This window comes from Diabrotica undecimpunctata, chromosome 4 (assembly GCF_040954645.1).
Source record: "Diabrotica undecimpunctata isolate CICGRU chromosome 4, icDiaUnde3, whole genome shotgun sequence".
NCBI lineage: Eukaryota > Metazoa > Arthropoda > Insecta > Coleoptera > Chrysomelidae > Diabrotica > Diabrotica undecimpunctata.
Window position 1 is genome coordinate 160,330,959 of NC_092806.1, and position 18,552 is coordinate 160,349,510.

At 35.1% G+C, this 18,552-nt stretch overlaps 1 protein-coding gene across 3 annotated transcripts in view; it reads right to left on the reverse strand.

Annotated features, from left to right (window-relative positions):
- Positions 1-18,552, reverse strand: part of LOC140440360 (uncharacterized) — a 40,595-nt gene that overhangs the window by 13,285 nt on the left and 8,758 nt on the right. Inside the window, exons 3-7 of one of the 3 annotated variants that reach the window (XM_072530814.1) lie at positions 17,514-17,726; positions 16,993-17,455; positions 10,155-10,401; positions 4,912-5,143; positions 1,868-2,055 (exon numbers count right to left, since the gene is read on the reverse strand). In XM_072530814.1, the coding sequence (XP_072386915.1) occupies positions 1,868-2,055; positions 4,912-5,143; positions 10,155-10,401; positions 16,993-17,455; positions 17,514-17,726 (1,343 nt within the window). Of the gene's footprint in view, positions 1-1,867; positions 2,056-4,897; positions 5,144-10,154; positions 10,402-16,992; positions 17,459-17,513; positions 17,727-18,552 lie in introns of those variants that run through there. The other 2 variants (XM_072530812.1, XM_072530815.1) reach the window with 2 other exon arrangements.

The following is an 18,552-nucleotide window of genomic DNA, read 5'->3' on the forward strand; positions in this document are numbered from 1 at the left end:
CATAAACATTCTAAACATAAATCATAACTGGCGCAGTCAATGTCAGCCGCTGCTAACAAAAAAAAAGACGAAAAAGAATAGGAAAAGCACCAAAAGTAATGAAAAAGCTTTTAAAGTGCCGAAGAAGCTTTGATAGCATCCAAAATGCGAAGAAAAAATATCGAATGCAGTAAGAATGTTAATTTTTGACGATTTTTCGATGTTTTTGATAGTTTTTCATCGCTTTTGATGCTTTTTCGACATTTAAACACTTCCATGTCGCTTTTTTCGACACTTTATATTAGGCATAAGATTTTGTGTGATAAATTTAAGCCAAAGGGACTTTCTGTTCGGGGTGACATATTTCTGAGCTTCGTACCACTATTGAATTAACTGTTTGTTAATGATTCTGTGGTTTTTGTTAATATTTTCTAAAACATAATTGAGTCGTATCTGGGTCTTCAATTGAATTGTCTATTGATAGCTCTCTGTCAGAAATTTTATGAAAAAAAGCAAGTTATAGTGATAAAGTGGTTATAAAGTGATTTTGACTAAAATATATAACGCATCGTTGTGTAAATAGCTACGACGTACATTATATGCCAATTATGGGGAAGCAGATTTTAAACGGATCTATTTTTCCTTGTCATCCTTATTTTAAAACCTCAGAAAGCTCTACAAGTGTCCCTGACTGAAGATCACGCAGATCAAGTTGTCGTTAGAATCCATTACAGACTTGCTCGATCGGATTACAGTTTGACGAACGAGGAGGTCACTCTAGAAGAGTAATAAATAACTCTTCTAAACCTAAATTTACAATTACTGTTGGGTGAGGTCGAATATTATCATCCATAAGAACAAAATATCACCAAACTGAGAAGTAAATCGCTCAACAATTGATTGAATGACTACTGTGGCATATCTGTGACGATTTACTACTAGAATGAGATTACACCCCAATCAGTAACATTCCAAATGCAATAGTTGGAGCTATATTTTCTTCGGAGTTATCTTTCTTCACATTCTTCCCAAATCAGAACATGACCACTGCAGAACCTTTGAAATCGCAATTGGCGCGGTCAATGTCACGTATTACTAATGGAAAAAGCGTCGAAAAAGTATTGTAAAAGCACTACAAGTAACCAAAAAGTTTTCAAAGCCTCTAAAATGTTTCGACAGCATCTAAAACGCGACGAAAAAAAATTAAATGCGTTGAAAGTAGTACATTTTCGACGTTTTTGTTATGCCTTTCATCCCTTAGGCGCTTTTTCGAAGTTTGAACACATTTGAGCGCCAGTTCCGAAGATCTCAAAGATCCATAGTCATATCATCTTAGCACCTTAGCAAAATCCTTGGTTAAATCGAAAATGTACGATTTCTTCCAGCTGTCTCGGTAATAAAATGGTTCTATATTCTATTCTCGACCATGTCCGAGCCGTATATTGACTCTACTAGTTTCTTGAAAACGATTCCAAGCCGAACTAATCACATTCTGAGTAATAGTCAACATTTGAACTATTTTTTGTTCAAAGCGATTACCATGTTGTAAAAAGATCACTATCGCGGCGAAATTTTCAATTGAAATCCTTTATAGTGGCATAATATAACACAAAACATTACAGTGATACGTAAAGTCACTTGTTAGAAGTGAATAAAATGGTATAAAATATTTTTAGGCGGCAAAGTGTTTTTATAAAAAAGTTTTTAATATTGTTTACAAATATCCTAATTGCAGCATTAAAAAACGTACCAGGCAATACGAAAACAATAAATTTTGTTCCAAAAATGAACAATGAATAAATATTTTAAAACGATATATACAGGGATAACCTAAATATCCCTTTCAAACGAGGAGCAGTGCATTTAGAAAGTTTGTATCAAATCTTACCTTAAAATTGTCTAAGTAATGGCTGAGCTGATCACATTGCATCACAGAAGAAGTCGAGGATCCGTACCAAGCAACGTGTGCTTGTGGAGCGTGCGTGCCAGACGTTGTCATAGTTAAAATTTTGCCGGGCCACCAAGGAAACCCGTGCACTTTGCCCCAAACGACGTCGCCCACTAACAGACGTACTCCTAAAATATGATCACAAATCGTCAATAACAAAAGGAAACACTATTAAAACTCTTGGATTTTTTATCCCTACGACAGCTTTACTTAATTATAAACTGTTTAATTTATAGTATACGAGATAATTAAGGTAAAAAAATCGAAGTCGTTAGAAGTTACAGGTCCGGCTTCGCAACAATATGAACTTTTACAAAATACAAACGATTTTCATTAAGAATATATCTCGGAGCAACTGTTGATGAAGAATGTCCTTAGTAATTCATTGTGCTTACAAGGATGAGCCAGCAGTTAGAATAAAAACACAACAAATAGAATATCTGGGACAAATGGAAGAATAGATTGAAATAGAAGATCTGAAAGACGAAGGAGTTCGCGGCTAAAAAACCTCCGTACTTGATTTAAAATATTCCTGTCAGACCAGTCGTAAGTAAAGTACAGATTGCCGTGATCGCTAATCTCCAAAAAGATTATTATAAGAATATTATGTATATAAAATGTTTCAGAACTATCCTATAATTTCTCAGGGTGCTCTGAAAGACTTGATGACAGCCTTGTAATGTTTTTGGGCACCGAAGAACGATTCAGTTGCACCTGAAAGATTCTGAAAAAGCATGGAATATTTTAGGACTGCCTTGGAATGTACTAGGAACCTTCGTAGCTTGAGGGAGGATACTAATACTTCAGCTTAAAAAATTATGATAGCTTGGAGTATTTTAGAACCATCCTGGAATGTTTAATTGCCATCCAGAAGATTTAATGGCAGCCGGTAATGTTCTAGAATAGACGAGAACGTTTCAATCGTATCTGAGGATTTCAGAGAAGCCTGGATGATTTCCGGACTATCGCAGAATGATCCAGGTCACTTTGGAAAATTTTAGGAAAGCAGCAAATGCTTTAAGGGTCGCTTAAAAAGTTTAAGACAGCTTCCAAATATGTCGAAATTATCTTGTAATGCTTCAGGGATCTGGAAGTTGTTTGGTATGTTTTTAGATAGCCTAGGACGTTTCAGTTGCATTGGGAAGATTTCTGAGGGGCCTAAAGTATTTTAGGACTATCCTGTAATGTTATAATTGTCTTTGGGGAATCTTTAGTGAAACTGGTAATATTTGATGACTCATTTAAAACCTTCAGTGTTGTCTGGAGTTTATCAGAAATGTTTTGGATTGTTTTAGTGCGTCTAATACACATTTAAGTGAAACCTGCTGTTTCAAGACAGCCTAGAAGTTTTCATTAGAAACAGAAGCATTTCAGGGAAGTTTGGAGTATTTTAGGACTATCCTGTAATATTGCAGGAGTCTTTGGAAAACTTTAGGGAAACTATTAATATTTTATGGCTCATTTAGAAACTTCATAAGTGTTCTGGATCGTTTCAGGGCGTCTAGTATATTTCAGGAAAGTCCAGAAGCTTTCATTAGGAACAGAAGCCTTTCAGGGAAGTCTGGAGTATTTTAGGACTCTCACCAATCTTCCAGGAAACTCTATAAACTTAAGGCAGCCTTAGAAATTAGAACCATTAAGACACTGAGTTTGAGGCCTACCAACCATCTTATTTTTTTGTGTAGGATATTAATACGTTCATGGTCAGAAATTACACAAAATACTTGATCTTGATAGACAATTAAACTGATAGAAGCATATATATTAACTATAACAAAACAACTTGTTAGATGCTGATCGGTCAAAACTCAAAGCTAACGTTGGATAACAACTGGTTCTCTACCATACGATCCTTAAATTAATTTAAAATTATGGAATTCAGCTATAGGGTCTTAAAGACTACATAGGCTTAAAAATGAACTACAGCAAAACAAAAATACTGAGCCAAGACCAGACAAATATAACAATACAAAATCATATCATAGAAAATGTTGAACATTATGTATATCTAAGTCATGTTATCAAACTAGGAAAACCAAATCAAGATGCTGAAATTAAAAGAAGAACACAACTGGCATTATTAGCATATATCTTGAAAACACCTCCATTCCTGTAAACTTAAAGAAAAAGGTGTATAACACACGCATACTACCAGTTTGTACTTACGACTTGGAGACAGTAGCCCTTACCAAAAAATCTGCTAAAAAATTAGAAACAACGCAAAGAGCAATGGAACGAATCATGCTTGGAATATCACTAAGAGACAAGATTAGAAACACCGAGATAAGACGTGGAACGAAGATTAGGGATATTATGGAAGAAATTACAAAAATGAAATGGCGCTGGGCAGGTCACGTAGCCCGATATAATGACAACAGGTGGACACGGAGAATTCTAGAATGGAGACCAAGGACGACAACAAGAAGCATGGGAAGACCTCAAAAAAGATGGGTAGATGACATAAGAACAGTGGCAGGCAAACAGTGGATTAGATTGGCGCAAGATAGAGAAAGATGGAAGCAATTGGGAGAGACCTACATTCAGGAGTGGATGGAAAATGGTTGACAAAGAAGAAGATTCAACAAATTTGAGGTGAACCGCCAATATTATGGCATTTCAGACGGTATTTACAGTGTTGTTGCTACTCGAAATATATCGAAGAACATCACCAGATAGTTGGACAAATTAGGTTAGCAAAAAAGAATAAGCAGCTGGCAACAACGCTCAAAAGAGTAGAAGTAAAATAATTGCGCCTACTTCTCGATAACTCAAGGTTACGGTTCAACTCATCTTTGTCGTATACTACGTAGGTTAAAATGTTTTAAATGAGAAGTTGATAGACAGATTTATATATATATATATATATATATATATATATATATATATATATATATATATATATATATATATATATATATATATATATATATATAGTAGTGGTTAAATTACTCATTAGATACTGTATCTTACATTTTTTATCTTACCGTCTGCCCCCACGGCGCTCGACACAGAATGGGTGTTGATTCTTAACATCAAAGGAGGATTATTCGGAGGAGGAAAGTTGGGCATCGTCTCGTTTTGTTCGTCTGAACTGGACATATCTTCGTTTTTATCCGACGACGTACTGGATGTGTAAGTATTGTTTAGACGCTTCAAATTGATGGACAGTTTTTGAGTGATGTACTGTTCTTTGGAGTCGTCTTGCGTCGAGCTTACCTTAAAACAAAACAGACGAGTCATTTACTGGAACGGAAAAGAAATTCGATTAGATCGCTAAATTCTAAAATTAGTTTACAGTATATGTTTTCGCTTTTGCGGACGGAACTTAGATAGTCGAAAGGAAAAATAAATGTATATAGATAGATATACCTAGGAGAGCATTCAAACAAACACTTTGAAAGTAATTTGAGTTGTAAATAACCTTTTTCTATTCAGATTATACAAGAGCAACATTTGTTTACAAAAAATGGGAATAAATACTGTTAAATGACAGATTCTAAAAAAAATAACACCAAGCGCACTAGAAGCTAGGTTAAGCGAAGACAGGGCATTGTTTCGTCCATTGATCCATTGATTTCTATCCTTCAGTAGAAATCCTCCATTTTCTCATTAAAAGATTTCATAAATACGCGTGAATAAGACTACAAGCCTTTCCCTGCAGTGGTAATCACCAGCTTCGTTGCCTAGATTATAGTAACCTGTCGTTCGGTTCAGTAAAATGATCCCAAAATATCTCAGGGACGTCTAAAGAACGCTCAAACACTTCAGGTCAGCCTGAAGTCTTTCAGATCTGTTCTGGAATGTTTCATTAGACTCTAGAGGACTTTAGGACAACCTATACCTTAACCTGGAAGATTTTAGAAGAGCCTGAAATATTTTGGACTGCACTGGAATCTTCCAGAGACATTTGGAGGAATTTAGGGAAAGCCGCTAATGTTTCAGGGCAAGCTAAGACAGTTCAGGATAGCCTGAAGTATTTCAAAACTGTTTCAATGTTTCAATAAACTCTAGAGGGCTTTATGAAAAACTATAATGTTTTAGCAGAACCTAGAACGTTTCATTTGCACATAGAGCATTTCAGAAAAGTTTGTAATACTTTAAGACTGCCCTGAAATATTCTCAGAGCCTTTCGAAAACTTTACTGAATTTGTTACCATTTCAGGACCAGCTTATAAACTTCAAAACAGTCTAAAGTGTTTCAGAACTCAGAAACAGTGAAACTTTTAGAATTGTCCTGGAATGTTCCAGGTTTCTGCCTATAGTACTCCAAGATAGTTTAGAATGTTTCATAAATTTCCCGAAATGTTTCAGCATAGGCTACAATTTAAATTGCACCTGGAGGATGTCAGAGAGACGCATCTTAAGATTGTCCTAGAAAGTGCAAAAGGCTCTAGGAGAACTTTAGTGAAGTGATTAACGTTAGAGCTTTCATAAACTAACTTCAAAACAGGCTAGACTGTTTTATAATAATGATGGAATGTTCTAGAGGCATTTGGAGACCTTAAGGAAAGACGCTAATGTTTTAGAGATGGCTCCAAAATTTCAAGGTAGATTAAAATGTTTTAGAACTGTCCCGGAATGTTACAGTAGGCTCTGGAGGACTTCATAACAGCCTATACTATTTCAGGATATGCTAGGATGTTTCAGTTAAAAGTGAAACGTTTCAGGGCAATCCTGGATTATTTCGAAAAAATCCGAAGGACTTTGCGTAAGGTACTAATGCTTCACGAATAGTTAAATATTTCAGAACAATACTGGAATGTTTCAGGAGCTTTTGAAGAACTTTAGGAAAGCTGCTAACGTTGTATGGCCTACTTAGAAAGCCTGGAGTCAGTTTCACAACTTTCTCGAAATATTTCAAGGACCTTTAAAGGAGTTTATAACAAGTTATCATAGTTCAGCATAACCTAGAACGTGTCAATTGCATTTGGAGAATGTCAGGTCTAAAATATTTTAGGGCGGTTTTTGAGAATTTCAGGTACCTATGGAGAACTTTATCAAAACCGCTAATGGTATAGGATCCACTTAGAAATTGTAGAAGAGCCTGGAGTGTTTTAGAAGTATCCCGGAATGTTTCAGGGACGTCTACAGATTTTATGATGTCTAAAACATTTTAGTTACATCTGGTGGGTGTCAGGATTTAATATTTTAGAACTGACCCATAATAATCTAGGTCCCTTTGGAACTTTAGGAAAACCGCTAATGTTTTAAGGGTCGCATAAAAGTATCAAGATAGCATGGAGTGTTTTACACCTATCTCGAAATGTTTGAGGGACGTCTATATGACTTTATGTCGGTCTAAAATATTGTAGATATGTACTGAAATGTACCAGGTGCTTTTGGAGATTTTAAGGAAGCTGCTAATGCTTGTCTACAAACTTCAAGAGCCTGTAATGTTTCAGAGATCTCCTAAGGGATTCATAGGCCTCTAGAGCTACCTTACGGAAACCTGTAATATTTTAGGATTATCTTGGACTGTGAAAAAGCCGAGATGGGAAGACGACAAACGAGATCGATTACTTTATCACTGATAAAAGATACATATTTACAGATGTGACAGTGCTAAATAAATTTGAGAAATCAAGCGACCATCGTATGGTGAGAGCCACCATTGTGTTAAATACAAACTATGAACGACACAATATAATAAAAAAGAAGCAAATAAACATATGGACACATCCAAACAACGAACAAAATTTTGAAGATCATATCGGTAAATTCCTTCAAGAAAAATCATCAACAAATGATATTAACATCCTAAATAGCATAATAGTAGAAGCAATAACAGAAGCTCAAAAGAAATGCTGCCCAAAAAGCGTGAAGGAAGAAAAAATTAGTCTGGAAACCCAGAAAAAAATGGAACAAAGAAGAATACTGAGAAGCGACGAAAACTCTAGTAACGACGATATAAATAAAATGAACAAGGAAGTATCAAGAGAAATCAGAAAAGACCTAAGAAAATACAAAGATGAGAAAATCATCAAAACCATTGAGGAAAATAAGAGTATGAAAATAATGAGACGCAAACTCACAAATGGAAATAAACAAATAGTCAAACTCAAGGATAGAAATGGCAACATCACATCAAACAGAGAACATTTGTTACAAATTGTCGAATCATTCTATGAGACATTATATAGCAACCAATCGACCCTAGATATAGTTGAATATCAGCAGAGGAAGGTTCAAAATCAGGGTTCCGAAGATATCCCAGAAATCTCCTTGGACGAAATTTACAAGGCTCTAAAAAAGATGAAGAATAACAAAGCTCCGGGGGAGGACGGTGTCGTCACGGAAGCGATAAAGATAGGAGGCTCAGTACTAATAACCAAAATTCAAAAGCTCTTTAATCTATGCCTATGGAATCAAAATATCCCAACAAAGTGGAATAATTCAATAACTGTACTCTTACACAAGAAGGGAGATATAGCAGACCTGGAAAGATACAGACCAATCAGTCTCCTTAACCATCTTTATAAATTATACACCCGAATAATAACGAACAGATTAGAGACAAAGCTGGATTTTTACCAACCTCGGGAACAAGCCGGTTTCCGCCCTAATTACGGCACAAACGATCACCTGCAGTGCCTAAAAACCCTGATAGAAAAAACTAACGAATATAACCGTCCCTTGGCATTGATATTTGTAGACTTTAAAAAGGCGTTTGATACAGTGGAACTACCGTCCATCTTAAGAGCACTACAAGATTGCAGGGTCGACCACAGATATTGTAATATAGTTAAAAATATATATGAAAATACCACAACAACCATAAGTCTACATTCAGCAACTAATAAAATAAAGATAAAAAGGGGAGTCAGGCAAGGTGATACCATGTCACCAAAGCTGTTCATTACCGTTCTTGAGTATGCATTTAAAAAACTAACATGGCAACAGAAAGGAATATCCATCGATAGAGAAAGATTAAACCATCTACGTTTTGCGGACGATATCGTGCTTCTGTCAGATAATCTGGGAGAGATCAAAGACATGCTCCAAGAACTAAATGACATACTACAAGAAACTGGGCTGAAGATAAATTTCGAGAAAACCAAAATGATGACCAATATGGTTCCCAGCGGAGAGATACAGATCAATAACAACAAGGTAGAATTAATCGATAAATACACATACTTGGGTCATGAAATTAGAATAACCAGAGACAACCAAACCTGCGAGCTAAATAGACGAATCACGTTGGGATGGGCGGCATATGGAAGGATGAGAGACATTTTTAAAACAAATACCCCAATTCACCTGAAAAGGAAGGCATTTAACCAATGCATCTTACCAGTCTTGACCTACGGAGCAGAGACCCTAACTTTAACGAAAGCTACTGCCGAAAAACTGAGGGTAACACAAAGGCGAATGGAGAGATCAATGCTGGGCCTGACCTTGAAAGATCGCGTGAGAAATGAGGAGATACGCCGACGAACTGGCGTAGACGATATTATACTGCGAATCAATAAACAAAAGTGGAGGTGGGCTGGACATGTTGCTAGAATGGAAGACGGAAGATGGACGAAAAGATTATTGGAGTGGAGACCAAGAGCCGACAAGCGAAGTCGAGGCAGACCACCCACCCGATGGACCGACGACCTAAGGAGAATAGAAACAAACTGGATCGCAGCAGCTAGAGATAGAGAGAACTGGAGACGTTTGGAGGAGGCCTATATCCAACAATGGATGTGAAAATGGGGCTGGATGATGATGATGATGATCTTGGACTGTTCCAGATGCCTCTGGAGAACTTCAGGGAATCTGAATCATTTAAAGACTCTCGTGAAATGTTCTAGAAGGTACTGCAATACTTCAGAACCCACTTAAAAAGGTCAGCTCAGCCTGGATTACTTCAGCGCTGCTATGAAGGATTTCTGGATAGTCCGGAGTATTTCGGAAATAGCCTAGAGGATTTCTGGAAAGTTTCTTGAGTATTTAGTATAATCCAGAGTGTTTCAGAACTGTACTGGAAAGTTCACAAAAAGATGAAATAAAAATGACGAAATAAGGGCTTAATTAGATATACACATAAATATGCTTATATCTGAGAGGACAAAAATACACCAGGACTTTGGAAAGTTTGAAGATTTTGTAAGAAATAAGTTATTTTATTCTTATAAAGCTTATTTCACATAAAAATAAACAAAAAATAAACATAATGGTGGACGAAAGAGTCTCTAAAACCTAAATCACTTAAAAAAAATAAAAAAGACCAACAACTTACTTCTCCCTCTTTATGTTTTCGATCTTTTTCCTCCTTGTGCTTCTTTTTATGTTTCATTTTATGTTTTCTCCTTCTCGGTACGTTCATGTCGTACGTTGTGCACATGTAACGGGGCGAGCCGTTTCCTAAGCCTTGTCTAGGAGACGCCGAGCCTATGGTATATCTAGGAGAACCTCCACCTAGGTAAAGTGGCGATCCGCCTAGCAGAACCTTCCTTCGCGCTTCTTTCTTGGCTTTTTTTAGTGCTCTGAAGAAAACAACGTTTCAGACATCGCAACTCTTACATTTTTAAATTTATCATATAGATTTTTAATAAATCGTATTTCGGGTTTGGATCGTGTCGTTTTGAATGACCGATTCTTAACATACGCAGACGCAATTAACTCGACACACGTATCATGCGAATGTGACCTGGAACTCTCACTCCTATTGGCTAGTTGACTTGGAAAGTGCATCATCTCGATAAGCGAGCCCGAAACCTAGTGTGTAAAGATGAGGGAATTCCAAGTAAGGTCAGTCAGTTCTCCTACAGCCTCCTGCGACTTTAGGAGTCCTGTTCCTTTAATAACTGTGTGTTTGACTTCAAGAAGAAAAGCTCGACATATCCTCAGTACCTGATAAAACTTAGAAGTGTTTTTCGGTCTTTTTACCGTTCCAGCAGCACAAATGCTATATTTTAGTGCCCAGCAAACTGAAGAAACACTGATTTTTGCATATATGTAAATAACCTATACAAAAGTATACAATTTAAACTGTTTTAATAAAAAATGTGTCTTCTCTTGACTTTTATAGCGTATTGAACACATTTTGACATAGAATCAGCCATTTTTACAGTTTTCTAATATTTGGTTTTACAATAGCCTACAGATTTTCAATCGGACTAAAATCAGGAGAGTTTGCTGGCCATTTAAGGCATGATATATTTTTGTCCTTGAAATATTTTATCATAACTTTGGGCACGTAACATGGAAACGATTTTTTAAACTGTTTATCTATTGGCAATTCTTTATATGTTTGCAAATTTATCATGCCTATGTAGGCACAAGTGATCAGATACCTTTATAAGAAAAGCAGTCCGACAATATCCAAGTTTTTTGTTGTTAATTACTCTAATAAAAGTGTTTTAATGGTTTTCTTTCTACCAGAAATGTCCCTCAGTTGACAACAACACTTTTCTCAATTCCAATGGTATCGTTTATTCATTATAGTTTCTGGAAGTTATATTATTGGCTTGTTTATAACCTCTGTGTTTTGGTCTGATTGATAATTGTATTTTATTCTTTTCTATAGCGTGCAAGATTTCTCCTGTTTTGGACACCAATCATTTTCCTAACCAAAGCTTTCTATGACGTCTTAGTGGTCTATTTTGATCCCAACTTCATTCGTTATAGAGTTTATTTCATTTTCCTTATTAAAACTGCTTCATCCTTTGCTACATTTCCTTTCTCTGTCCACTTCAATTGTCCTAGTCTCTTTTGTTTGCTTCAAAATCTTGTTTATATACAAAACATTTGTAGTTATCTATATGTCGTTTCTCACTGACTGTCAGATCCTATCATTACTTTGAAATATACATGTCGCCAACTGTCAATTGTGAAAAATGTTATGTGTTTACATTAATTCGTATACCACCGTACTATTTTACCAACTAAATTTAAAGTGTCACTGAAGATATGTGCCATAGAAAAATTGGAGCAGTTCTGGAGCCGCATAGTTCTTAATAGTCGACTAATATATCCATCTAATCATACTTCTGAACAATCTTCTTCTTTAAAAGTGAATATAGTAAAAGTATCGAATAGTTTAGTAGATCACTCAAAAACAACACGATCCAAATAAGTAACACAATTTATTTAAGTGATTAAAAGCCTAAGCTCTCATTTATTATCTATTTTATTTTAATATTTAATTTTATTTATTTACAAATTCAAAAAACGTATTATTTGTTAACGCTATAAAAAATTTACCCCAAAAGATAGAAGACATAAGACAGAAAGAAGTGCTGTTTTTTATAAAAACAAATCATAACCTACAAATGTGAGACTCAGGTATTTTATTTTAAATTGAACCACGCTATATACTATTCAGGGTGATTTATTTAACAATGGCATTATTAACAATGACAATGTATGCATATTTCGACTACTGATTCACAGATGGCACTTCTATTAATTTTTTTCCGGTTCCTACAATTTTGAAACGTTTTTAAAACGTTTGACCAATTTGATTCGTCAGATATTTCTACTTTTAGAATATTTTTAGAGGGAATAGACAATATTTTGATCTGGTATTTAACTGGCAAATTTTTTATTTTTCACTAACGATCTTTAAATGCGAATTCTTACATTAGGAACATGCTACAATCTTATGTTGCTCCATTTGCTCTATTTATTTGGTGCACACACTTCTTGAACCATAATAGTGTTTAAACGTCGAAAAAGTGTCAAAGAGATGAAAAACTATCAAAAACATCGACAAATCGTCAAGAATTGACATTTTTACCGTATTGAATATTTTTTCGTCGCATTTGGGATGCTCTCAAAGCTTTTTTGACACTTTGAAAGCTTTTTCGTTACTTTTGGTGCTTTTAAAAAAGTCTGTTTCGTCTTTTTTCTGTTAGCAACTGGTGACATCGACCGCGCCAGTTATGATTCATGTTTAGAAGTCACAGATGAAAATGTTGCTTGAAGTTGCTGGCTATCTAATCAACACCAGAACGGGACTGCAGTCCAATGGCGTAAATATTTGAGCATGGATGAGTCTAGATTTTTATTATCCAGATAGGCATGTTTTGACTTAAAAAGTTTTTTTTAAATATGGTATTTTTTCGCCATGTTTTCAGTAACCTACTTACAAGCTCGTGACATAAAAAACATCAAAGATATAAGTGTTTATAAGCTAAAAAGTCATTCCTTTAGGGTCAGTTTTTTTAAAAACAATAAAATGTATTTTTTTTAATATATCTTAAAATTGAAGCCTTAAGGATCGATTGCGATCTGCTAAATACCTCTAGAGTCACTGTCTGGGCAGTATAGTTGTTTAAATAATCGCTCTCCGGGATAAACCATAGACATATAATACAAATAAACTGTTGCATTTCAGGCCCGTCGTCTCAGTGCGACAGAGAAAACTGAAGCAAAGAAGTCCACATGACCACATGACCTAAATGACCAATGAGAAGGTCACGTGGTCGATAAACCTGGTCCATTAGAAACACACGCAGGGACTGCTTTGCGTCAGTTTTCTCTGTCGCACTAAGGGAACGGGCCTGAAATGCAACAGTCAGTCTACTCGTATTATATGTCTATGGTCGTGCCACTCAAAAGCCCAAAAACAAAAACTAGTGGAAGAACCTCAAAATTATAATAGGGATGTTCACTAATTTTTAAATATTGTTAAATTCAATAGGTTATAACATATATAAAAATATAGCAAACATAAAATTGTTTAAAAATATATATTTCTTAAGATAAATCAATTCTAAATTTCAATTCTGATGGAGGCTAGAAAAACGGCTCCTCGCAGCGAGGCTACGGTGTGTGACGTCAGCAGTCGTATCGACAACTTGTTTTGTATGCGTATTTACGAAGTGTGACCAGTTATTTAAGTATTTAATCACCGATAATGAAGCCAAATAAGTGGTGTTTTGTTCCTGGGTGCCTAAATACATCTAAAAACAATTCTGAGATTTTTATTACAGTTCCAAACAATTTAACACCATATTCACTTAAAATTGTCAAACCACAGGTTTTTATACCTGTACCTCGGAGGGATACAACACTATGTCCATTTTTTCAATTTTGACACTTTTACAGACTAATAATTAACTTTTATAACTTTATTTAAAGGAATAGAGCACTAGGTCCTAAACCATTTGCTGATAAAGAAAGTGACCTTTAAAAGAACACCAAGGCCATTTTTACTTAGAGGGATAAACACCATGTGGACTTAATGTTTTGTCCCTCTAAGCATGTGAATGTTAGACTGTTAGTGATGTAATAATACTTTTGCCATTTATGGTGTGTTTACAGTGGTTTGTTACTAATAATAAGAAAAATGAACCATAATTCTCGTAGGAGAAAGATTCTTGAAGTACCTACTAAAAAGTTCTGCGAATTCTTCTACTGCATTTACAGGTAAGCTACCTTTTTGCTCATAATTTTTAAATTATTAAAAAGCATAACCTCAAAAGGGTAATGTAGTGATTTGATACCAACCTTAGACTAGCAATATTATTAAATCTTTTACAACCAATATTATACGCCTTGTTTAATTTCAGAATCAAATAATACACCAAGCAATGATGTTTTTAATGAAGAGCATATTATTAGAGATGTCTTGAGTTTTAATAACGAAGATCAGTCTGATATAGACAAAAGTTCTGATAAACTATTCGTAGTGGAAATGAAAAAAGATCTGCATTACTAAAATGGGCAGATACCGCCATTCCTGACAGTAACATAGAAGAAATCATACTATGGTCTTACAAATGTTACGGCCAGAATAAAAATGTTAGCATTAATACTTGTTTAAAAAGTAAGAAAGAGAAAAAACTTAACATTTCTATTTACACGCCCTGGGACTGGCAGCAGTTAGTCAGACAAACCTCAATGAAATATGCCGTACATAATATGGAACTAGAAGATTTTAAAAATTTAAGGTCTTTGTATGATGTCAAAACATTTTAAAATCCGCCTTTGATTAATAGAAAAGAGACATTAACAAACAACAAGTTCTTCTGTCAAACTGTGTTTAACTGCAAGTTAAATAAAACAGCATTGGAACTCTGTTTTTAAAAAGTAATTTTCATGACGAAAACCAGGAGATTGACCTTGTTAGGTTTCGAAGGCGACACCTTACATTGCCAAAAGATTTGCAACTGGTATCACAAAGTCCAATACTTATATCACAACAAAAGTATAACGATCTATTGGCATTACTGTCAAATGTTCCTACATTTTGCCATGATTTTTATCAAAACTTAAAGCATACCTACTATTAATACTAATAGTGACTATCCAGAAGGAGACTTACTTGAGGATGACTGAGTGGTTTGTACCTAAAATGCCATTTTGGTTAAATACATAGATGTATTATTTGTATTTGTAAAGGTAAATTGTATGGTTAAATAAATTTTATCAGTAAAAGTCAAATAGGATTGTAGTTTTTATTGAATACCCCATACTAATTCTTACAGTACAATAACTTTATTAGATGGATACAATACCATGTCCGTTAAAAGGGTTAAAAAACACAGGAACAAATTTGTTTTTAATTATAACAAATGCATTATGTAAATAACAATAAACAGAATGTTCTATTAAAATATTGTTTCGATATCTCAATAAATAGCTGCAGCAATAATACTTTTTGGTGAAAAAAAGTTTAAAACTGCTCTCCTGTAGTTTTAAAAATGAACATAGTGTTGATTCCTTCCGAGGTACAGATATTTGCATTTATTTTTTTTCTAACTTGCATAATAACTGCCTTTTCTAGTTTTTCCCTCTCTTTGTAGCAAACACCACTTATTTGGCTTCATTATCACTGTATAAATACTTAAAGAACTGGTTACACTTCGTAAATACGTATGCACAACAAGTTGTCGATACGACTGCTGACGTCACACACCGTAGCCTCGCTGCGAGGAGCCGTTTTTCTAGCCTCTATCAAAATTAAAATTAAGAATGATTTATCTCAAAAAATATATATTTTTAAATAATTTCATGTTTACTATATTTTTATATATTTTATAATCTATTGAATTTAAATGAATTTAACTATATTTAAAAATTAGTGAACATCCCTATTGATTATTTTTAATGTTCCACAAGGAATCTAAGTTCCTGTAGTTGGCTGTATACCATATATAACAAAAAGTTTTTATTAAAAATCCTTTATAAACGGTATATAATTTTAAAAAGCCCAATCGGGCTATATCACAAAACGTTTTCGGGCTATATCACAAAAATACATGTATTGAGACACTAAATATGGGGGTAAAAACTCGTTAAAAGTTGTTTTTTTTTTTTTAAATTTAGTTTACATTATATGGTGGTAAATATTATGATGTTAAAGTTACCAGTGGATTTGGTAACATGACTCCACGTGAAGTTGCTGGTCCTGAGACGATGTGTCTACGAGGACTTGATGAAAGCAGTTTCTTTCTCAGTTGCTTTCATCAAGTCCTCGTAGACACATCGTCTCATGATCAGCAACTTCACGTGGAGTCATACGTCGCCATGTTACCAAATCCACCGGTAACTTTAACATCATAATATTTACCACCATATAATGTAAACTAAATGTAAAAAAACAACTGTTAACGGGTTTTTACCCACATATTTAGTGGCTCAATACATGTATACCCACCTAGTGCACTGATGATGGAATATGGATTTCGAAAACGTTTTATGATATAGCCCGATTGGGTTTTTTTAAATTATATACCTTTTAAAAAGGATTTTTAATAAAAAAATTTTATGTTTTATGTATCTCCGAACAGATGAATTTATAATAGTAAAATAATAACCTTACATTTTCATAATTAGTAAGTCCTTACATCCTCACAACATGGTAACTGTGTGCGAAAATGTCAACGTCAAAATTGGATGACCTCTGAGGGAAATATTTGTGAACAGAACATTTATGACGTCACCGCAAAATTACCGGGAATACAGTTGTCAACGTCAAAATTGATTGATTTATGAGGCAAATATTTGCGAACAGAACATTTGTAATGTCACCGCAGAATTATCGTGAATACGGTTTGATTCAATTATTTTATAAACATATTAAAAATATAAAAATGATTTGGATTTATTTATAATGTGGTACTCACCTTTTAGCAGCTTTATTATCCATAATCTTTGGTCTGTTATTTTGTTCTTCACTATTTACATTTTCTTCTGAATCGTCGTTGATGTTATCGATTTGCGCGGGTATTTTCAGTACTGTTCCTTCCCCTTGAGGTCCGTACGATATTTTTATTGTCCTCGTCGACAAATTGAAACTGTTTTGACTATCACTGATCGAGGCCGGCGGTTGGAGGGTTGTCACTTTGCTGGCATTTTCTTGCTGGTTCGTTTCGTCTAGACTGGCGTCCGTACTGACGCTCCTTTTTTTCCTTAAAATTCTTTTACTTCGTAAAATTGATACTGTGCTGGGTTTGTCGGTCTTTAAATTTGGTATTTCTTCAGTGTACGTTACTTCTGGGGACACCATTATGGTTTTCGGTTTTTCGGTGTCACTTTGTGGTTCAACCCTTTCCTGGATTTTCTTTAATTCTGGTATTGGTGTAGTAACTGCTAAAAATACCGTACCATAGTAATTGTCGTAAACAAAGTTAATGCACTACGTTACCTATCGTGTCCTCATCTTGGAAAGTCAATCTGGTAAGTCTAGGTACTAGCGTTGGTTCCTTCCCTCGCAAGCTTTTCTTATTGTTGTTTAATACATTTACGGACCTAGTGATTGGGGCGTTCAGACTTCTTCTGGCTGAAGGTGGCGAACTTAAGGGATCTTCTTCGCTTTTTCGTTTCCTCGAAATATTTTCTGAATTTTCGTTGCATATACCTTAAACATGTAAAGAATACAATAGTTAACGTACGAGACACCACGAGAAAAGGGAAGACTCTCAAATACATCGTATTGGTAATGTTTTATTCCCATAAATTTTAAACATACCGTGATTTTATTGCAGCATTTTCCCACTCTGTATATCATAAACACTCGAAATTACGTCTGAAAATCTTCGACGAAAATAAACAGAACCAATTGTTTATTTACATCGGCAAATACCGCTAAGACAAATAGCCGGTGGAAGAAGTTTACCGGTGAGAGATCCTCGAAGCGTTATAGTCGAGATTCTTGGTCTGGCGTTCAGCCAGTGAAGTCGTACCAGGATTATCCCTGCACGAGCGACGATTGGTTCATTGGGTGCACCTTTGCTTGATATAGTTGTATCTTTGGCAGTTTTTGTGATTTTATTTTTGAGGACCTTAATTTGATTTCCTTAATTTCTCATTTAACTCCGCCTGGGGTGACAAATGGGTGGATCGAGTACCACTGCCGGTCCTAAGCCCGGGTAAAGGAGGAATGTTGGGCAGTGGGCTGACAACCCACACCCGGAAAGAACACACTGTTAAGAAACCCAAAAATTTGCCTCGGAATACAGGACGGAACTTTCGGAAACGACTCAAGCTACGAAACATGGACTATATATTTGGAAACTGGAATGCGAGGACACTGAGTATAAATCTGAAAACTGAGACGTACAAGCCCTCTTAGGAGTCCGTGTATGTAGAAGATCAGTCACAGACAAGCAAGAGTGAAGTAGAAGAAGAAGAATTTCTGATTTATCTCTTGTCCCTCAATTCCACGGATTCCTACTCTAGTCCAG